The sequence below is a fragment of the Gambusia affinis genome, linkage group LG08 (genome assembly GCF_019740435.1).
Source record: "Gambusia affinis linkage group LG08, SWU_Gaff_1.0, whole genome shotgun sequence".
Taxonomy (NCBI): domain Eukaryota; kingdom Metazoa; phylum Chordata; class Actinopteri; order Cyprinodontiformes; family Poeciliidae; genus Gambusia; species Gambusia affinis.
Window position 1 is genome coordinate 20979013 of NC_057875.1, and position 18393 is coordinate 20997405.

Sequence of the window (18393 nt, forward strand, 5' to 3'; positions counted from 1 at the left end):
GTTCTATCTGACTGACTTTGAGCTATTTTGGAAAGAAATCTGGGCAAAGAATTCAGTCTCCAGACACAAAAGACCCGAAGCTGTAACCACTGCAAAAGTGTGGGTTGCTGTTTTACTTTAAATGTTAAGCTTGCAGCTTGATTTGACCTCATTTGCAGATAAAATCATTGCCCCGTGTGTGATATTTGCAGAGAAAGACAAGTGAGGAACAGAGAATCAATCTGGTCTGACAGTAGCAGATGAGACCATTTGGAAGTCATTTGTGTGCTGCTCTGCACTGATCCATAACCCTCTACTGACAGGGTTAGCTCACATCAATCACTCCTCCGCTGCTCTTCTGCTCCCAGCATCAACGTCTCTTCTCCAACTAAATGATAGGTTCTGGTTTCTCGTACGAGTGAGACGTGCAGGCAAGCCCTCGTTTTAACGCGATACGATCTCTGGACAAGGGAGAGAGGTGGGGAATGCCACGGAGATCGAAAATATGTTTTCACGCTTGAGTATTTGGAACGTTTGGCCGTGATTATCAATCATTCTGTCTCGGCCCGAGTGTTCACTCATGTTTTAACACACCGCAAAGCATCATGCTACTCTTAAGTCCCCGCTGATTTCTTCGAACATGTTAAACTCCTGGCGTCTTAATTTTGTCTGGAGCATACACATACATAAATGAGCGGAAGCAAATATATTCAAATTAAGATTATAAATACATATATACACTGCTTTGGGAAAAAGTATGAGGCAACTTAAAATAATCCGTTTTTCTGATTTTACTTTTTATAGGAGTATGTTTGAATAAACTGAACATCGTTCTTTTGGTCTATGAACTACGGACAACTTGTCTCTGAAATTCCAAGCAAAGATTTTGTATTTACTTACAGAAAAAGAGAAATGGTCAAAATAAAAAAATAAAAAAGATGGAGTGCTTCCAGAGCTCAAATAATGCAAAGATAAGTTCATACTCGTTTAGGAACACCAACGTTTTAACGCAGGAAGAGTACAGAAATCAATATTTGGTGGAATAACCATGAGTTTTTCAAACTTTACAGCAGGGTGGAAATTTCAAATTCAAAACCTTCAGGCTGAAGACAAATTATAAGAGTTTGCTTCCCCCCTTTTTTTAACTTCAAAGTTTGGCATGATGATCACTGGAGTCTAAGACTTGCAGGAAATTCATGTAAAATTGCGATTTTTGTGTGCCACCCTTCTGCTATCTGGGTGCATTTGTGCGTAGAAAACAACGAAAACAAACTGAAAGAAATGAATTCAATGTCCAAAGCCTGAAGTATCGCTTTTGCACTTCTGCTCCTAACGTCTTCATAACTTTTCCCTGATCTTTTCGTCTTGATGATGCTGCTGCTTTATCACTAATATTCTCTAAAAAACTTGCGAGAGCAGAGCAGCTGTGTTTATATGCCGTCTAATTTCCTCACAAGTGGACTCTTATAAGCAGTAAAGCGACTTCTGATAGCAGTTTGACGTTATTTTGTAGTATCAGATTAAAATAGGGCTGGCGACTGCGTGCAATAATCTTCATATCAAAATGAAAAAAATAACAACAACGATAGAGGATCTACCATTTTAATTCCGCTCTATCATCACTGATCATTTATATAACATCTCAATAAGATGTGTTGGAATTTGCACCTGGAAGGTGTCAAAAGGTGGAAAAATAAAAATAAAAATAGAAGTCTGTGTATGTTTCTCTTTTTTATCATGTGTGTTTGCTGCAAACACACTCTCACTCACGCACAGCAGATTCACCCACACATTTGCACAATGAGTCTATTAGCATGGCAAGAGGGGCACTCACAGCCGGTCCGTTTCCTGATGGGGGCCACTCAACGACAGACAAAGCCACTTCAGTGGAGCTATAAAACAGCTAATGACAAGCATTTAAACACTCCACTTGCTATTCTGAAGAACTTTATATTTTTACAACAGGGACCCTTACATCCAAATGCATTTATTAGTTTTAAATCATGTCCGAGCTGAAAGAGTTGTGCGCAGCTTCTCTCTTCTATACCCCAAACGTCTAAACACAGGAAGGAGAACTTGCTGAAAGTAATAATTTTGTGCATTTTAAAGTGTTTCTCGGCTGTACCTGGATGTAAAAGCTTTAAGTAGAAAAAAGAAAGATATACACTTGATATGCTCCCCCCGAACGCCACCATAAGGGCATAAGATCCATCAGTTATTGAGCTATAAGTTTTTTCATAGCACTTCTCAGCTCAAAGCCGCGAATCAGCTGCAGATGCATCAACTGAGAAGCGGCAGTTAAACTGATCCAACAGTGTTCGTGTTTACACTATAACAAATGTGTCCTCTTGAGAGATGAAATGGCTCCAAACCCATAATTTCAACCACTGACGTTCTGTATAATTGGAAAAAAAAAAAAAAAAAAAAAAAAAGGACTCATGTCTGGTTGAGAGTTTCAAGTAGAGCAAACACACATAGATTAAATAAAAGTTACACGTGGGCTATGGATCAAGGCCCTCACTAAATAAGCCGTGTGAAGCCAGCATGCTAGCAAATTTCTGGCAAGGAGATTAAATATGTGCAGCAAGTTCTTTTCTTCCTCTTTTTACCAGAGGTGGTCGGTTCTTCAGGCAGAACCTGTTCAGACTCACTGCCTTTTCAGAAAAACATGATGAAAGCCAAACAGTTTTTTGGTATTCAGGGTTGGTCTTGAGACCAAGACCAACCAAGTTCCGTCTTGAGACCATATTTTAGAACTCTGTCTCTTCATACCTGATAGTCCGATAGAGTTGGTTGAATTGGGGACTAACTTGTCAGATGTGCTGGCCACAGTGGCAAGTAGTTAAGATTCTCCTTACACACAAATTTGGTCTCCCTTCAATGTCGCGATGGTGCCCTGAAAACATTTGTGTACAAGTCCACCAGTTAGTCTGGAGGTGGTGAAGAGTTACCACAGGCAGATTTTCTACAAACATTTGCAGAAACAACTACATTATTATGATTACAGCAATGGCTTTGTAAAGGATTTTGCTTTGGTTTGGTCTTGGACTCATGCAGTCTTGATATGTGTCGGTCTTTGGTCTTACCTAGGTGGTCTCCATTACTACATTATCAAACATCTAATCATTAATTTGGTTGTACTGCAGGACAGGCTTTGTGCCACCTTAATACATGAATAACCATCAATAGCACTTAAAAATAATAAAAATAATAATAAAGAAAATGAAGGCACTGTTTAGTGATATTGCACATACAATGTCACCCAATTAGTCAGAGCAGGAACATATCTCGTTTTAGCGCTCCATCTGGTGCTGGAGCACGTACGACATGCTCTGCCCAGCTGCTTGTGACACATTTTTTTGGCACAAAGTGAAGCGTCGGCAGGCTACTTTGACCAGACTGTCTGTCGGTCGCCATAAGGATGCGACTCGCCTCGGATTAATTGGCCCAGAACACTCGTTAGACGCAAAGTTTGTCGTGTCGCTAATTGGAAAGCCGTTTCGCAGCGTTAACCTTTTGTTAGCTCATTGGAAGCCTGCAGCCAAGCAGGACAGTTCGTAATGTTGCCACATCGGCACAACGCGAGTTTAAAATGCTTTGCGTTTTGCTTTGTTCTAGTTTTTTTTCTTTTTGTCACATGGGTTGCCATGGCAGCAACAGCTAACATGTGCAAACACAATTTTATGGTCCAATGTATTGTGATCACAGCCTCTTTTCTTCAGCAGTTTTCCAGTAAGGCGGCCACACAGAGAGGTTGATGCTTTGTTTGATAAGCACGCCATAGTCAAAGCAAGACTTTTGTGTAGTTGGCGCTCTGTCTCACTTTTACACCTCTCTCATCTTGAGCCATTGTTGCTCAGGGATTGACTGACACACTGTTATTCCAGCATGAGTCCACACGCAAAATAAGGCTGGAGGGAATCCTTCACTGTGAGGCCCGCAGGCCGAGAGAATGGCTTCAAACTATCCACAAACACCCTCTTTCGTGTTCCTACCTTATCGTTTGTCCTCAATGAGGTGACACACAGAAGCAGAGAATATTGTCGCCAACCCTGGTAACTGGTAAGGATGTGTTTGTAAATCTAGTGTAATGTTAAGCAATCGCAGTTTGTTGGTTTGAATAGTTGTTGACGCCATTTGTGTAGCCAGGACAGGCCTAAGTAGTCACCTTTTCATAACGCTTAAACCTCTGGATGAACATTAACTTTTATACATTAAACAGGATAACAACCAGCAAACCACATACTCTCTTTTTTTAAGGATTAGTAGAGTGAATAACATGGATATGATGGTGTACATTTAACTATTTTGTCAACTCCGTAGCTATTGATGAGGAAGTTATGATTCAAGTAAAAATATCTCAGACATAGTCATTGTAATAATGTTGGCTGTGCCTTTTTTTTTTTTAAAGAAAAGTTTGGGCATCATCTTACGTAACTCAAATCAGAGTTGTGGCGCTCAATCGGCATGAGTCCCTATTTCCCCTTTTCAGGAGAAATACAGACAAATATTTGCCCCTTTGTTGCAGGACAAGCGGGGATCTTGGAGCCACACAAATGTAATATCATTAAAGTTAAAATGGAATTAAATTTGTTGCAAACTAGTGTGTTTATAAGCTTTTTGCTTCTGCTCAGAGCATATTTTTTCATGTTTCTCACAATTATTAAGGTGCGGTGTTTTCCAAGTGTGGTTGGATGTTTCGACTTTCCCATCGTAAAATGACATAGATGAGTGTTCGGCTTTAATTAGGACGAGTTGTCCAACATTTTCCAATCCCACCATCGCCAACTCTCATGATGTCGGTATTTTAAAAGAACAGCTCCGATATACAAGAGGCAGTGGCATCAAGTAATGAGCCAATTCGCTCCCAGGAGGGAAAAGGAAGATGCCAGGGACGCAACTAAAACAAAATCCACATCATTGCGTGTGTGATGGTAGAAAAGAAATACACCACTCTTATCTTGCATGATGGCAAAATAAATGCAGGTCCTATCCCAGACTAATTTCCAGTGGCTGACAGATGTGGGCCTTTTTGCCGCACTATATTTAAATTTAAGGGGAAACAGCAATTCCAGATTTATGTCAGTTCTTAGACACTCCTTACAATCTTTTTTTTTTTAAAAAAAAGGTAAGACCAAATTTATAAAACTGACTCAGCTACTTTTTAGTGGAGTCTTAAAAGTGCCAACAAGTGTGCCACTGGTAATTTGCTTTTGACAATTATTCTTGACAGAAAAAAAAAATTAAAAAAAAATTCCTCAAATTAAAATGTGGATTCCTTCAAAATGCTTCAGTATGTGATTATGCTGTTAGGAAATTATTTTCAGACTTTTTTACCCGGGGTGTCAACATAACTTTTTTTTTTTCTTTTTTCTGTCTGTAGCTATCTGGGCTGTTCAAATCCAATATTAACGCCCTGTAGTCAGAGCACACAAAAGAAAGCCTTCAAATGTGCATCATAAACAGCAGGGAGCTGAATTTACCTCTTTCAATGCCAAACTGTAATTTTATGTTGGCACACACTCACATCCACACACCCACGCACACGCCGAGACACCCACACACACACGCGCGCGCGCACACACACACACTGTCTTCACAAGAATGTTGGGGAAATGTTTGATCTTCCCATGAACACCGAGCAAGATGCTTATTAAAGCAGGAGGTGGAATTTTTCTCCCATCTGATTTATATCAGGTGCAAGTCAATAGATGGGTAATTTGTCTGATAGGAGCGTTTTTATTACAGAGTTCAGGCTGCAGCAGAAATGATAGGTCTACTTTTAAAGCAGTTGTGGCCTGGAGTTTACCCCTTTCTTTTGTCTTCGGCTGATTATTCTGGAATGCTTTTCTTTAGACTCGACTCCTGTGTAGGGGTTGCATCTCGGAGATACGGCAACCCACGACAAAGGAAAAATGTTGAGATTCACCAGTGAGCCTCTGTCAATACTCTTGTTATTTATTTTATTTTTATTTTTTAAAAACAGCAGAATACGCTTTACCATTCATCTTCTGTGATATGACTAAAACAGGACATGATGATTGTGTTTGCTTCTTATTTGTATTTAAAGTGAAATACGACAACAACTGGTTAATTGAATCTTAAACATGTTCTAATGGAGAAAGCTCTTCATCATTTCTGGCACAAGGCATATGTTTATATATAGTTAAAATACACAAAGGGTTGAAAAATTATTGTCGTTATGTAAGGGAAAAAATGCTGTCAAGAAATGGAAGGACATGAAGCGGAGCAGCTTGTTTGACATACAGATTTAGGTCTGAAGTTTTGTTTTTTTTTAGTTACCAATACGGATGCATTTGTATCGCGTTGTTGCAATTAGAATTATTTTGCTTTGTGCTACATATCTCATGTGAGAATCCCCACAGAATTTAAAATCAGAAAAATGTGAATACCAATTCTTCAGATTACTTTCTTTGGTCAAATTAATTTTGAGCTTAACTTTACCAGTCGTGAGTTTTGCAAATTGCTGTTTTCTTTATTGGCACCATGTCAGTTGCATAAATATTGAAGAAGATCCAAGACAAATCTCAGTGTGTAAACACAAGGATAAAAACACTTCCTGACCTTTAGGTCGACTGTGAAGGTAGATGTCAAGGTCAAAGGCCAAATTCCATCAGTATTTTGTGAGGGTTTTCTGTAAAATAACAGAAATCAGAGGAGAAATTGACTTTGATTGGATAAACGAAAAAAATAAAATAAATAAAATTCTTTCCAAACTAGCTGGAATGTCTGATATGGGTGCCGAGTCTGTTGCATGATTTTGAGAACCAAGTGGGTTCATAAAAAAAACAACAACACTCAAAGTAAAAAACATAAAATATACAAATCTTTAGCAAAATTTTCACATATTGTCTAAATCTGCTCATCTAGGAACCTTCATGTCTTATTCCACCCAGAGTGACTGCTGCAGACACCACTTTAAGTCAATATGCCACCGACCTTCAACAGTAAATGCCCACATTGCTGTCGCAATAAATTGAAAACGATCGGAAGATTGTGGCTTCGACTAATTTAGTGCATTGTGTGCGTTAAGCTTCAGGGCGAAACGACTGAGGTCAAAGAATGCAGAGTCCACCCAAGTTATGCTAATAGGTCATAACAATAAAGTCTGTTTTATCAAATACAAAAAGGCCAGAGTGCTGGCTGATCTCTGATGCTCTGATTCGTACTCGGCCCAAACTTGGCAGTTCCAGACAACAAGAGGACTTTAATAAGAATGATCTGACATGAGTAGAAATACTTTCCCTGGGTAATTGACCCCTTTCCTGGACACACGCAATCCAACTTCAAAAGGGTATATCCTCTAGGCTCCAAGAGCCACTGATTAAACACATTTCAGAAGTATTTCCCTTCCACTTCCTGGATAGATCTGGCATCACCGTGTAAGATGTGTTTCATTAAGTTGTAAAGTGGATTTCTAAGTCCTGCCTACAGTGTGCATGTGTGTCGCCTTATGTTGCTAACTCTGGCCACTAACTCTGGAGGACATAGGAAGAGATGCCACTTCAATCAGCCGTTTTTCTTAAGAAACACTAAGACTTAGACGGAGCAGCAGGGGAAAATAGAGCATCGTCTTACCAGCTTACTGCCTAATCCCCGCTGGCTGCAATTGAAATTTCAGTCGTGTAAAACAGCAGAATCGGAGCAGGACCTGACAAAAGATGACATTGGTTTGTAAGTTTTGGGTGATGACGCTCAGGGGGGGGAACCCCATTATGAAGCTGTCACACAGCATTAGGCCAACCTTCAAACACTTTCATGTCTGAATTACCATTCACCCTTTGGAGATAATACATATTTGCCTTTGCTAATCCTTTTCTCTATTGATTTTTTCCCCCCCTTCTTTTAATAACTTCTTGCAAGCGAGCAGATTTTCCGTACAAGAATGCTGACTCATGGGAGGCTGGAACAACAGGACGGGTTTAAGGCAGATGAGCCGCTTACTGCACGTGCATACGAGATCTCTTTTGACATCTTGACTGATTCCAAAGATGATCTGTGTAAACCACTGTCATCTAAAAGAAAACACGAATGCTCTCCTGAAAGAGTTAAGTATCCAAAAATCACTCCACTCAAGCATAAGTAGGTCGAGTTATTATAGTTTTTGCTGGTGATAGTACGTCTATCCCACTGCCTTTGTCATATTTTCTGGCAACGTATTGTTGTTTCAATACTGTAGGTTATTTTGATGTAAATATAAAAATCAGAAAGAAACTTTATAAATGTTTTTCTATGTGAACCTTTTTTTTTTTTTTTTTTTTTAGCCTACGTATCCAAGCCATCGTCGTCTCATGACCGTCTGGTTTAGCGTTGAAAGTAAGTCTTTAGTATCTTAAACCTAAACGGTTGAGGCTAAGCTACAGCAAATAATAACAAAACACCAGACAGATTCCTTCCAAGATTATTCATATCTCCTAAACTTTTCACGTTGTTTTTGTTACAATAAGATTGGATTCGGTAAGCAAATAGGAGACGTGTCAGTCTTCTGTTCTGCCTCCCGAGTACGCAGCATTACACGACTGCATCCATACGGTTCGACGTCGCACTCGTAAAGATGATAATCTGGTTTTCATAACGTGTGAAGAAACCGTGTATATTTAAAAGATCTTACTACACTGATGTAAAAGCACGCAGTTTTATGTTGTTGCTAAGTAAAGCCAGATGGTTGGAGTTAAGCAACAAAGACTGCCCAGCTGCCCAGCCGGCCAGTGTTCGGTCCTGCTTTATCGCTGCCACATGAACCTGTGGCGGCACGCAAGGTTTGAACAAGGTTGAAAACCTCACTAATGTCTGCTTTTATGTATTAAACTGACATGGCTTGTGTTCACATGCTGTCGTTTCCACTTCTTTTTACAAATAATAATAATAATTTTTTTTAAAAACACTGTCTGATCCCGGAAACTTCTGTTTTTCCATGAGCATTAATAAAAATATTCTACGTTACATTTTTAAATATTCAATAAATACTATTGAAAGGTTCCTTCACAACCATGGATGGATAGTTGTGAAGTTACTGGGATTTGTTAAACACATCACATAAATCAATTACACACAGACTGAAGTGGTAGCTACGATTATTTAACACAATATTTGATTTCTTAGATTAGAACATCATTTTACATCAATTTGTTTTCATACAGACGTGGGTTGCTATGGTGTCAGTTTGATGTGTGGTCTGGTGCACTTGATGTTAAATTTACATCATTTGAGAAGCTGGTGAAGATCAGCCCATTTTATGTTGACATGCTGGGCATTACAGGCTGTTTCTTTCTACTGACTGTTCAGAGCTAGATGGGTAAATATTTACTTTTTCAGCATTTCCCTGCCAACATAGTTAAGTCTTTCTGTGATTCCTACTGTGATTAGTAGGAATCATAGCTATTGCAACTTTGTTTTTTTTGTTTTGTTTGTCTAATTTGGGTATTTGACTCATTTTTCTCCTTATTCAGTGCATTCCTTAGTTTAAATATACCTCGTGTTTTTGTTCTCTGTGTATTTAATTTGAGCTCTGAGTTGCAGCCTTTAGTTGTGGCTACTCTTTGCAGCTCTCAGATCTTGTTTTATTTTGAAATTGGACAATGAACTTTGATTTTAACTCATGTTGTGTTGTTACCCCTGTTTTTGAACTTCTTTGCAAAAGCTTTTGGTTTGAATCTTGATTAGCTTTAATGTTAGGCCATGCTCTGGTTATGCTTTGTGCCATATTCGATTTTCTGTGTCTTTGTTTCCCTGGTTCCTTTTGCTGTTTCTCCCATTTCCTCAATTGCACTTCAGTTATTTGCTTTCTCTCTCTGTCACAGCCTGTTTCTAATCACCCACTATGCAGTGAACACACTCCTCAGTGTCTTTCAGTGTCTGCCATTCTTTGCTAGAATATGCTGTTGCTCCCCGTCTGGTTCCTGTATGATTTTAGTGTGTTCTATAAATCTTTGAGTTCCATAATTTAATATTACCTTCAACACTTGTCTACCTTGTTTCTGCTATAAAAACAAAACAACCCCCCCCCCCCTACCCCCCATAAAACAATGAAAATATGAGGCATATTATCTTGGCAAAACAAAACTTTTATTAAACAAACGAGAATTAAAAGAAAAGATAAGTTACAGAAAAAGTTACAGTCACAGCAGAACCCTTACAAATGTACCTTATTTTTATTTACATGAAACTGATCCAGGAGTTCTCCAACTAATCCAGCCACAATTTTAGTTTCTCACAAAGATCTCCTGCGTTCCAGCTGCTGTGAAGAGTAAAAATATGTAATCCAGAAAGTCAACCACACCAGCAATGTTACAGTGAAACATGGTGGTGGCAGCTTTTCGCCACAAGTAAGCCCTTAGAGGAAAAATTGAACTAGAAGTACAGAAAATGAAACAAGTTCAATTAAGAAAAACGTCTTCACCCCATATTACAACTGAAATCATGTAATGTAAACAGTCCCACGGTCTCTCCAAGAACATTTTATCACTTTCTTTTTTGCACAATACGTACACTTCTGCTTGATTTTCATTTGATTATATCATAATAATAATAATACATTATTATTTCCCAAAGAACATAATCACGCTATTAGCTTTCCTCACATTTATTACCCGCGCTGACTGAGGCCTTTAAACTCAGATGTTTTGTGTCTTGGCATTCTTTGTCCTCGGCTTCGGCACCGGAGACACTCCTTGTCCCTCGGCAGCTGTGGACAGCTGTGGAGAGTTACTGTCAGTCCCAACATCCAGCTTGGAGATATTCTGGTAACAGGCCGTTGGTGAAGGCAGTGGACTTGGGGATGGATAACTCTCCACATTGTGTATGTTCTCATACTCTGTGACGGACTCCGCCTCTCGCTTGCGCACAGAAAGCTTCTTGAACTCCACTCTGTCACTGAGCTGCGTGCTAGATTTGGCGCGTCTGCGTTGGAGGCATAAGACGACGATAATGACGAGCAAAAGAAAAATCAGACCTGCTCCTCCTGCCAGGACTCCCAGAACAGTTTTGGTTTTAAAGCAAAGCATTGGCGCTGTGCACGTCGGCCGAACTGTCTCGCTGCGCTCCGCGCTCACTTGGTTTGCCACGCTGCAGGAAAAGCTGATGTCTCCTGTTACATCACTCAGTGATATGCTGACAGTTTGACCTGTTTCACTGGGTAAGATCTTTTTATCTTGCGTCCAGGAGAAAACCAAACCCTCGGGCTTGGAGACTTCACAGTTAAGCTTAGCGACGTCGGTGCCGCAGCTATAACGGAGTCGAGGTTTTGGTACATTTTCCATCACACAGAGCTGACCAGTCCAGGCTTTCGCCATAGTGCCGTTAGAATGCAGGGCGTCTGCTTGATAAGTTCCTGAACTTTGCAGCTTTACGCTCTTCAGCAGCAGAGATCCAGTTGTAGTGACGTCTTCTGGTTTCCCAGTTTTCACTCTATTTTGTTCTCTTAAGAAAACAATGGTGGAGTTATGAGTCCATCTCAAATAATTTGACTTTGTCAGTCCTTCATAATTAAAAGGCAGAGTCACACTCTCCCCAATAGAAGCGTACATGTCACAAGATTTGCCTTTTGCTGCTGTGAAGCCGATGAATCCAAATAGTAGGATTTGAAAACACGCCATCGTCTGCATAAAACGGTGTCCGTTTTGGTATCCAGAGTCTTTTGAGTTAGTATGGCTTCCAAGATCTGATCAGTTCAAAGTCTGATCCAAATGCCTTGTTGTTTTGGAAAGCTGAAATATATGTGTCACATCTTCACCACTAAAAGGGAAGTATATCTTAAGCAATAAGGAACTGGTTGGTCAAGAATCTGTCATTGTTTCTAAACATGGCCCGTCAAAATCAGGTGACAGCTGAGATTTTCTGCTTAAATGCCAAATGTCTGCTTTATATTCTTTTTTTACCAAACATGACATCACTCACTGAATCACTAAATGCAGGAGAGTTTTGTTTAACCTTTTGTCCAGCCAATTACATATTACATATTCACTTTTAGCAGAAATAAACTATTTTGCTTTCACATTTGAAATGAAGTTGACAAAATGGAAACCTGGGTTTCCCATTAATTACCTCCACTTATGTGGTAGGATTTTTAAAAGTATAAAACAACGTGCTCTACAGCATGGCCAGCTAGATTTAAATGATCTGTTTGTAAATAAATAAAAGAAAAGAAAAAAAACACAGAACAGTTCTGGAAATTAACAGAGAAAGAGAAAGAAGCCAACAAGACATATTTCAGAAAAGTAATATTCATCCAGATCATGAAATTATTGAAATCATACGAATCAATATCTGATGTTTATAAGATGTCACCTATTTCCCGGCTGGAGTTTTGTATTATTTTTCCTGGTTATTCGTTTTGGCTATAAAACCAATAACAGAATCTTCCATTTCTGTTTTATTATTATTATTATTATTATTATTATTATTATTATTATTATTATTATTATTTATTCATGAATGTCTGTTCTGACAAAATAAGTGACTAAAGATTGACTGTGGTCTTTCTTAAGACTGTTACACGTATACGTTTACATTATTGACTTGTGGTAATTTCTAATATGGTCAAATAAACGAAGATAAACAAAATGATTGAAACTGTCTCTTGAGAAATGAGCCCTTTTACAAACATTTGGAAACTTGTATTTTACTGAAGACTTATTCATTGATCAAGGCTCCAGCATTCTAATCTTTTTGTTTCTGAGACTGATTTGCATTTTGTTCAGATTTGATCGTGTTTTATCCCATGGAAATTTACAGATTTCATTTTTACAGCCCCCCGCATCCTTCACAATGTGGAGCATTTCCGTTGAGTCCTTGCAGCGTTTTCCTGTAAAACTGTAGTCACTGTTGAGCGAGCTTCCACAAAGCTCCTCCATAACTCCACAACCCATGCTATCTCCAACCCCTCCAAGTTTCACCCTCTTGGAGTTCATTTTGCACCCCCTCAAACCATAACTTCGCACAATTAGCAGTGATTCACACTCTTTCTGTAACTCTCAGCGCCATCGTCAGAGCATGACGAACACCTGTTTCTTCGAGCTCCGCCATCGTTACACGTTTTCCCTCCCTGAGGGGACGGGTTGATTGAGGTGTCAGCCTTTCGAAGGAGGGAAGGAGGAGGACTGAGCGCTGAATGTAATGAATTCCTGCTTAGCACTGTTGTAAACATTTTATGTAAAAAAAAAAAAAAAAAAAATCCCTTCTCGCCCCAGGTTCAAAAAAACATGAAAAAATGTCAAGCAAAGATACTGAGTAAGAGATTGTAGGGATGAGGCTCGTTTAAAACTATTATTTCTTTTCTGTTTCACTTTCCATATTATTTATACTTGTATTTGTACAATGCACCCAGTAGAGCATCAGTAGGCCTTTAAGTACTTCCCAACTCTACACCCTACATCGCTGTGAACACGCCTAAAACCCAAAGGTCACCATTTTGACCCCGTGGCATGTGTTTTCCTTCAAATTCTTTGTCTCTGGAGCAAAGCCAGGTCCATGAAAACGTATTATTGTCCTAATACGTACAGACTGCTGAGCGCTGAAATAAATCTGGGACATTTTATTTGGAATGTTAATGGAAGCACTCAGTGAAAGCTAAATCATGCTTCCTGCATCCTGTTACACTGGAAATATTTCTCCACGGCTGGACAAATCTGGTGTTTACATCGCAGTGCTCCGACATGAAAGGTGATTTACATAATCAAGAAGAAATACAGTGATCGATAGTTTTTCCCCGACAGAGTCATGAACTATCAAGCTTCCACCAAGCGGTGTAGTTTGTTGGACAAAACTTTTTATCAATCAATTACTCAATAAAATTTTATTTGTATAGCACATTTCAGCAGCAAGGCATTTCAAAGTGCTGGAAGATAAACAACTGTAAAAGAGAGTCTGTCCTACAGACACTGACTTCTGCTTTCCCGGGCGACGTCTTGAGCGCGGCAGTGTAACCTCACAGCGTCACAAGAACGTGGTCGCATGCTGACAGTCCACTGACGACATTGTGGCATAATGTGACCTTCAGTTTTTTCCAAGCTCAGGTTTTATTCATTTTATCTTCTGATTTTGAATGACTTGGAATATAGATTGCTGTTCTGTTCAAATAATTTTAAACAAATACGAGCCAGTGTACTTAAAAGATCAAATCCTTTGGTAAATCTTTAACCTTTACCTCTTTACTGGCTGCACAGAAACATCTAGAAAGGTTAATTGGCTGGCTACCTGTTTGTCCCTCAAGCTCTGAGGCAGGGAGTCCGTCTGGTTAGCTGATGTTTAATTCAGGGGCCCAGATGGGGCCCCACCATCCTGGCTGTGAGATCTTCAACTCTCTCTCGCTTTCTCACCAGAGTGGCTGGGACTCTGGGCGGCCCTAGGGGAAGAGTAGATCTGGACGGTACCCTCCGCACACCAAAGACAATGTAACCCGCTGATAGTTTTGTAGTTGGTAGTAGGTTTCTTTGAGAATCTCGTAAGATCAGTTTCAGATTAGGTGGAAACTATGTTTCCAGTATTTGTGAGGATTAGGGACAACAGCTACCCACAGAAACATAAAAACACCTACAGCTACATATTGAATAGTTAAAACACGAAATATATCTTAATTTGCATTAATACAAAGGTGAAAACCATCTTAGCAGAGTCTAACATCTACAGTCTTCCATCTGCTCTCAGGGAAGAGCCAATCAGTGGAAAGGAAAATAAATGGCACTTGCTGTCATCGCTGACTTGTAGAGTCCAAACATCCACTAAACGGGACAACATGAAGTAGGCAAAAAGAAATCTTCTATAAAGGTAAAAACAGAAGAAATCCTGAAAGGGACAAACACTTTGTCACAGCGCTGTTAATCGAGAAATCATTTGTAATCATTTATAAAACAAGTTGGAAAAACACAACCAAAAAAATTTAATAAAATAAAAAAAAGGCAACCTTTTGAAACTTGTGCAGCGCTGCAGTCTCTTCTGATTATGTGTATGTGTGCTTAACTAAAGGAAATATATTTAAATAAACGTTCAGGTTCAGGCACAGAGCACAGACTTACATAATGAGAGGATCATCATAGTAATCTTATCATGCAACAATGTGTTCACAACATAATCATGTTAGCGCCGTCATTTCCAAAATGCTGCAAAATCCCCACACACAAGTCTAGCCTATTAACCTTGTGAAATTTGTTTAGGTTACTGACATTAATTAATTAATGCAAATGTTTTTGCTTCTCTTTTGCATAAAACAGCAGGATTAAAATACACTTTTTTTCCAGGTTAGTGATACAATCTTTTGAATCCTTGCTTGCCTTAATAACACCAGTATAATGCAAAGCAAGGCTAAGGGTTAACCTTCTGGTAGGTTCTCATTCTGCTCTTCTTTAATCAAAGGTAATTATAGTAGGATATGTTTACAAATGTACCAGTTGGACACACACTAAGAAAAGTCTTCTAGATTTAGAGTTATGTTACCAGCCATAATTTCAAGAAATTATGTCGTCATGGCTTATGCACAAATTCTAGGCTAGATAGGTTAGGTTACACATTATTTATGTTGGTATGGACATGTTTTGCCAAATAATCATTTGAAAAAATGACTTTACATTTGCTTGAACACTTCTGGCTTCTGGTTTTGTTTTCGTCTGTCAGCCCAAGATGGCCATTTACTTGAGGTGCCTGTGATTAAAAAACATGTTCTTAAAGCCGAAACAGAAAAAAAAAAAAAAACACACAAACCCAAACATCACTATACGGAAGAGGATTAGGGCCACCAAAAAAATAAATAAATAAATTGGAGATTAAAGTCAGAATTCTGAGATTAAAGTCAGAATTTGGTCTTTTTGACTTTAATCTCAACAAGTGAGAACCAGAAAAATGACCTACCTTTTTTGGTTAAAAGCATTAGCATGTTTGCAAGTGCACACAATTTCAAAATTTATATCTCTCAGAAGTCTAAACATATAATTTTTTATTATTGCTTTTACCCTTTGCCACTGCTTCATAACTTTCGAGACAACATGAAGAGATCTTGAAAAGCTTTCACAAATCATATTCTTTTATAAGCAACAGTCACTACCCCTACCTCCCCAACACGGTGTGCGGACACAACCCAGGCCTTTCTCGTTTGACTGGGTTCAAGAGATCACAGTTTATATTTCCTCTTGCATTACACCAGGCTCTAAATTGTCTGGTTTTCAGGTTGCTGGCTGGCGGGTGGAAGGAGGGCCGGTTCTGGGCTTCAAACACAATAAAAGCTGCTCCTTATCATCGCTGACCGCTCCGGAGCCGCCACTGAGGAGGAAGCCACTTATATCATCTTTGTTTTGCTAGGGCCCAGCTGTTTTCGCTCACTCGGCCCAAGCGTCTATCTGCCGATTCTGGCGATCTTTGATGTGCGGCGGGAGGCGCTGACCCCAAACCCTACCAATCGGCCTGCCGGAGTTCAAGTTTAAACAGTTGAGGGGGATTGTTTTTGTTTCCCCGGGTATCTGCTCTCTACATGCCCCTCGCTGGCCGTTTATAACTGGGTGGAAGAGGCTTTAAGCGAGATGTTCTGTGGCTGACCACACGCTTCGGACATGAGCACCACTAACTCAACGTAAGTTAATGTACTTACGTTGAGTTAGGTCCAATTGCGGCAAGGTCTAAACCCAAACTCTCCTTTGGCAATTACTGTTAATGCAAACAAGATTTTTAGATCCTTCAAAGCCAAACCGTAAACTAAAGTAAAATAGAAACGTGGAGCAGCTGGAAACAATGAGAAAACACTTGTTTGCCGAGTTATTTGCCTAAAGGATATCCTGTTTGCTTTTCTCTTTCAAGGCTAATGACCATTTAACCCTTCACAGATGGCTTATAGCAGACTATTTTTAACTTAATAATGAAAACCATTAGTGATAGATCACAATTCCTTGTCGTTTACCATTTTTAATACAGAGGACGATCAGCGAAGCAGCAAAGCTGTGGCGACTTAACGGACGCGGGAGGAGACGTAAATCTTCCCGGGCCAGAAGTAAAACATAGCAGGTTGACGAGATGCAATAAAAATTTATAACCAAATCATTCTGAAAAGTCTGGAGAAGTCAGCATCCGCCATATTTATTGTCCAGGCCCATTAACGTTAAGAGCGCAGCATTGCCCTTTTGCTTTTTTGCAGTATTTATCTGTTGTTAGGAAGCCCCTGAAAAATTCTCACACATATAAAACCATGCTGTAATTTGTTCACTGTTCCAGTTTGTATTATTATTAGTAGTATTATTACTACTGCTATTATCACTATTCTAAGCTAGCTGCTGGGGATGACATACAAAACTTTGCTAAACTTTTAAGCAGGACAGCATTGAAATGAAATACTGCCTTTCTTTTCTGGAAACTTAGAGAAAATAAATCTGAACTGAAGGATCTACATGGTTAATATAATGATTTCATCACTGATGTAATGCGATCCATCACCTGGTTTTACTCTAACTCTAACATTCTGGATGAACTACAGCTGTCTTTATTTTTTATTTTACTTACTTATTTTTTTCTTGTAATAACAATCTGACCTGCTGAAAACAAAAGCATGTACCAATTTTTCTTAGTCCTTGTTGGTAGTTCACGCCTCATTCTGCTGATGATGTTAAGGTGACAGGAGTTGACTTATTGTGAAGGTTTTGTTTAATTAAATCATTACATTTTTAAACCAAAAAAAATGCATTTGGTGGAATATGCAAGACTCACAAAACCATAGATTTTGGCAGGAGCCCTGAGCTACATCTGTACATCAAGCCTCTCTCATCAGTCTTCATTCCTCCCTCCGTCTTCCACCTGGCTCGGATTAGCTCACATGAAGTCCGGATGCCATTTTCTCCACCTTCTTTGAGCAGCTTTGAGCCTTCTGATCTGGCTTAGAGTGTGAAAAAAAGAAAAGATAAAGGGAAATGAAACCTACTCACACACCAGCGATAAAGCCGTCGGTCACGTCTGTCAGTCGAATCTGATAAAGCAATAGGAAAGGCCTGCTAATCCGAGAGAGAGAGACGAGACATTTTTGTGTGGGTGTGGACACAAATGATCAAATCTGGACACCTCTATTAGTGTACAAGAGATTCCTCAGAAACAGAGATAAGACACAAGGAAAGCAGCAATTGGGGAATATATTTTTTTCTTATCCTTGTCCTTTGAAGTGCTTGAACAGCAGTGGCTGAATCAGTTTCTTCACTTTGAGGACGAGAATGACCAAATTTCTTCAGAGAGGAGCTTGGATCTGATAAAAAATTAAAATTAAAAAACACTAACTGTGCACTTTTCAGTGTTACTGGAGAGCCTAGAAAAATATCCATCCGTCCGTCCGTTCATCCATCCTTCTTTCTTTCTTAGCTTCCTTCCTTCTGCGAGTGTTTTCATGTTTCTTACTTAAAGTCTGACTGTAGAACACATTCTTAGACATTTTGG

The 18393-nt window shown here is 39.3% G+C and overlaps 1 protein-coding gene across 1 annotated transcript; it reads right to left on the reverse strand.

Annotated features, from left to right (window-relative positions):
• Window positions 1-10053: 10053 nt before the first annotated feature.
• On the reverse strand, window positions 10054-11939 carry LOC122835254 (T-cell surface antigen CD2-like). The gene has a single exon (XM_044124138.1). The coding sequence runs from the start codon at window positions 11601-11603 to the stop codon at window positions 10614-10616; it is 990 nt and encodes a 329-aa protein (XP_043980073.1). The 5' UTR covers window positions 11604-11939; the 3' UTR covers window positions 10054-10613.
• Window positions 11940-18393: the final 6454 nt, after the last annotated feature.

Coding starts and splice junctions, on each gene's coding strand:
- LOC122835254 (XM_044124138.1), bottom strand. CDS start 11,603: ATGCAGACGATGGCGTGTTTTCAAATCCTACTATTTGGATTCATCGGC.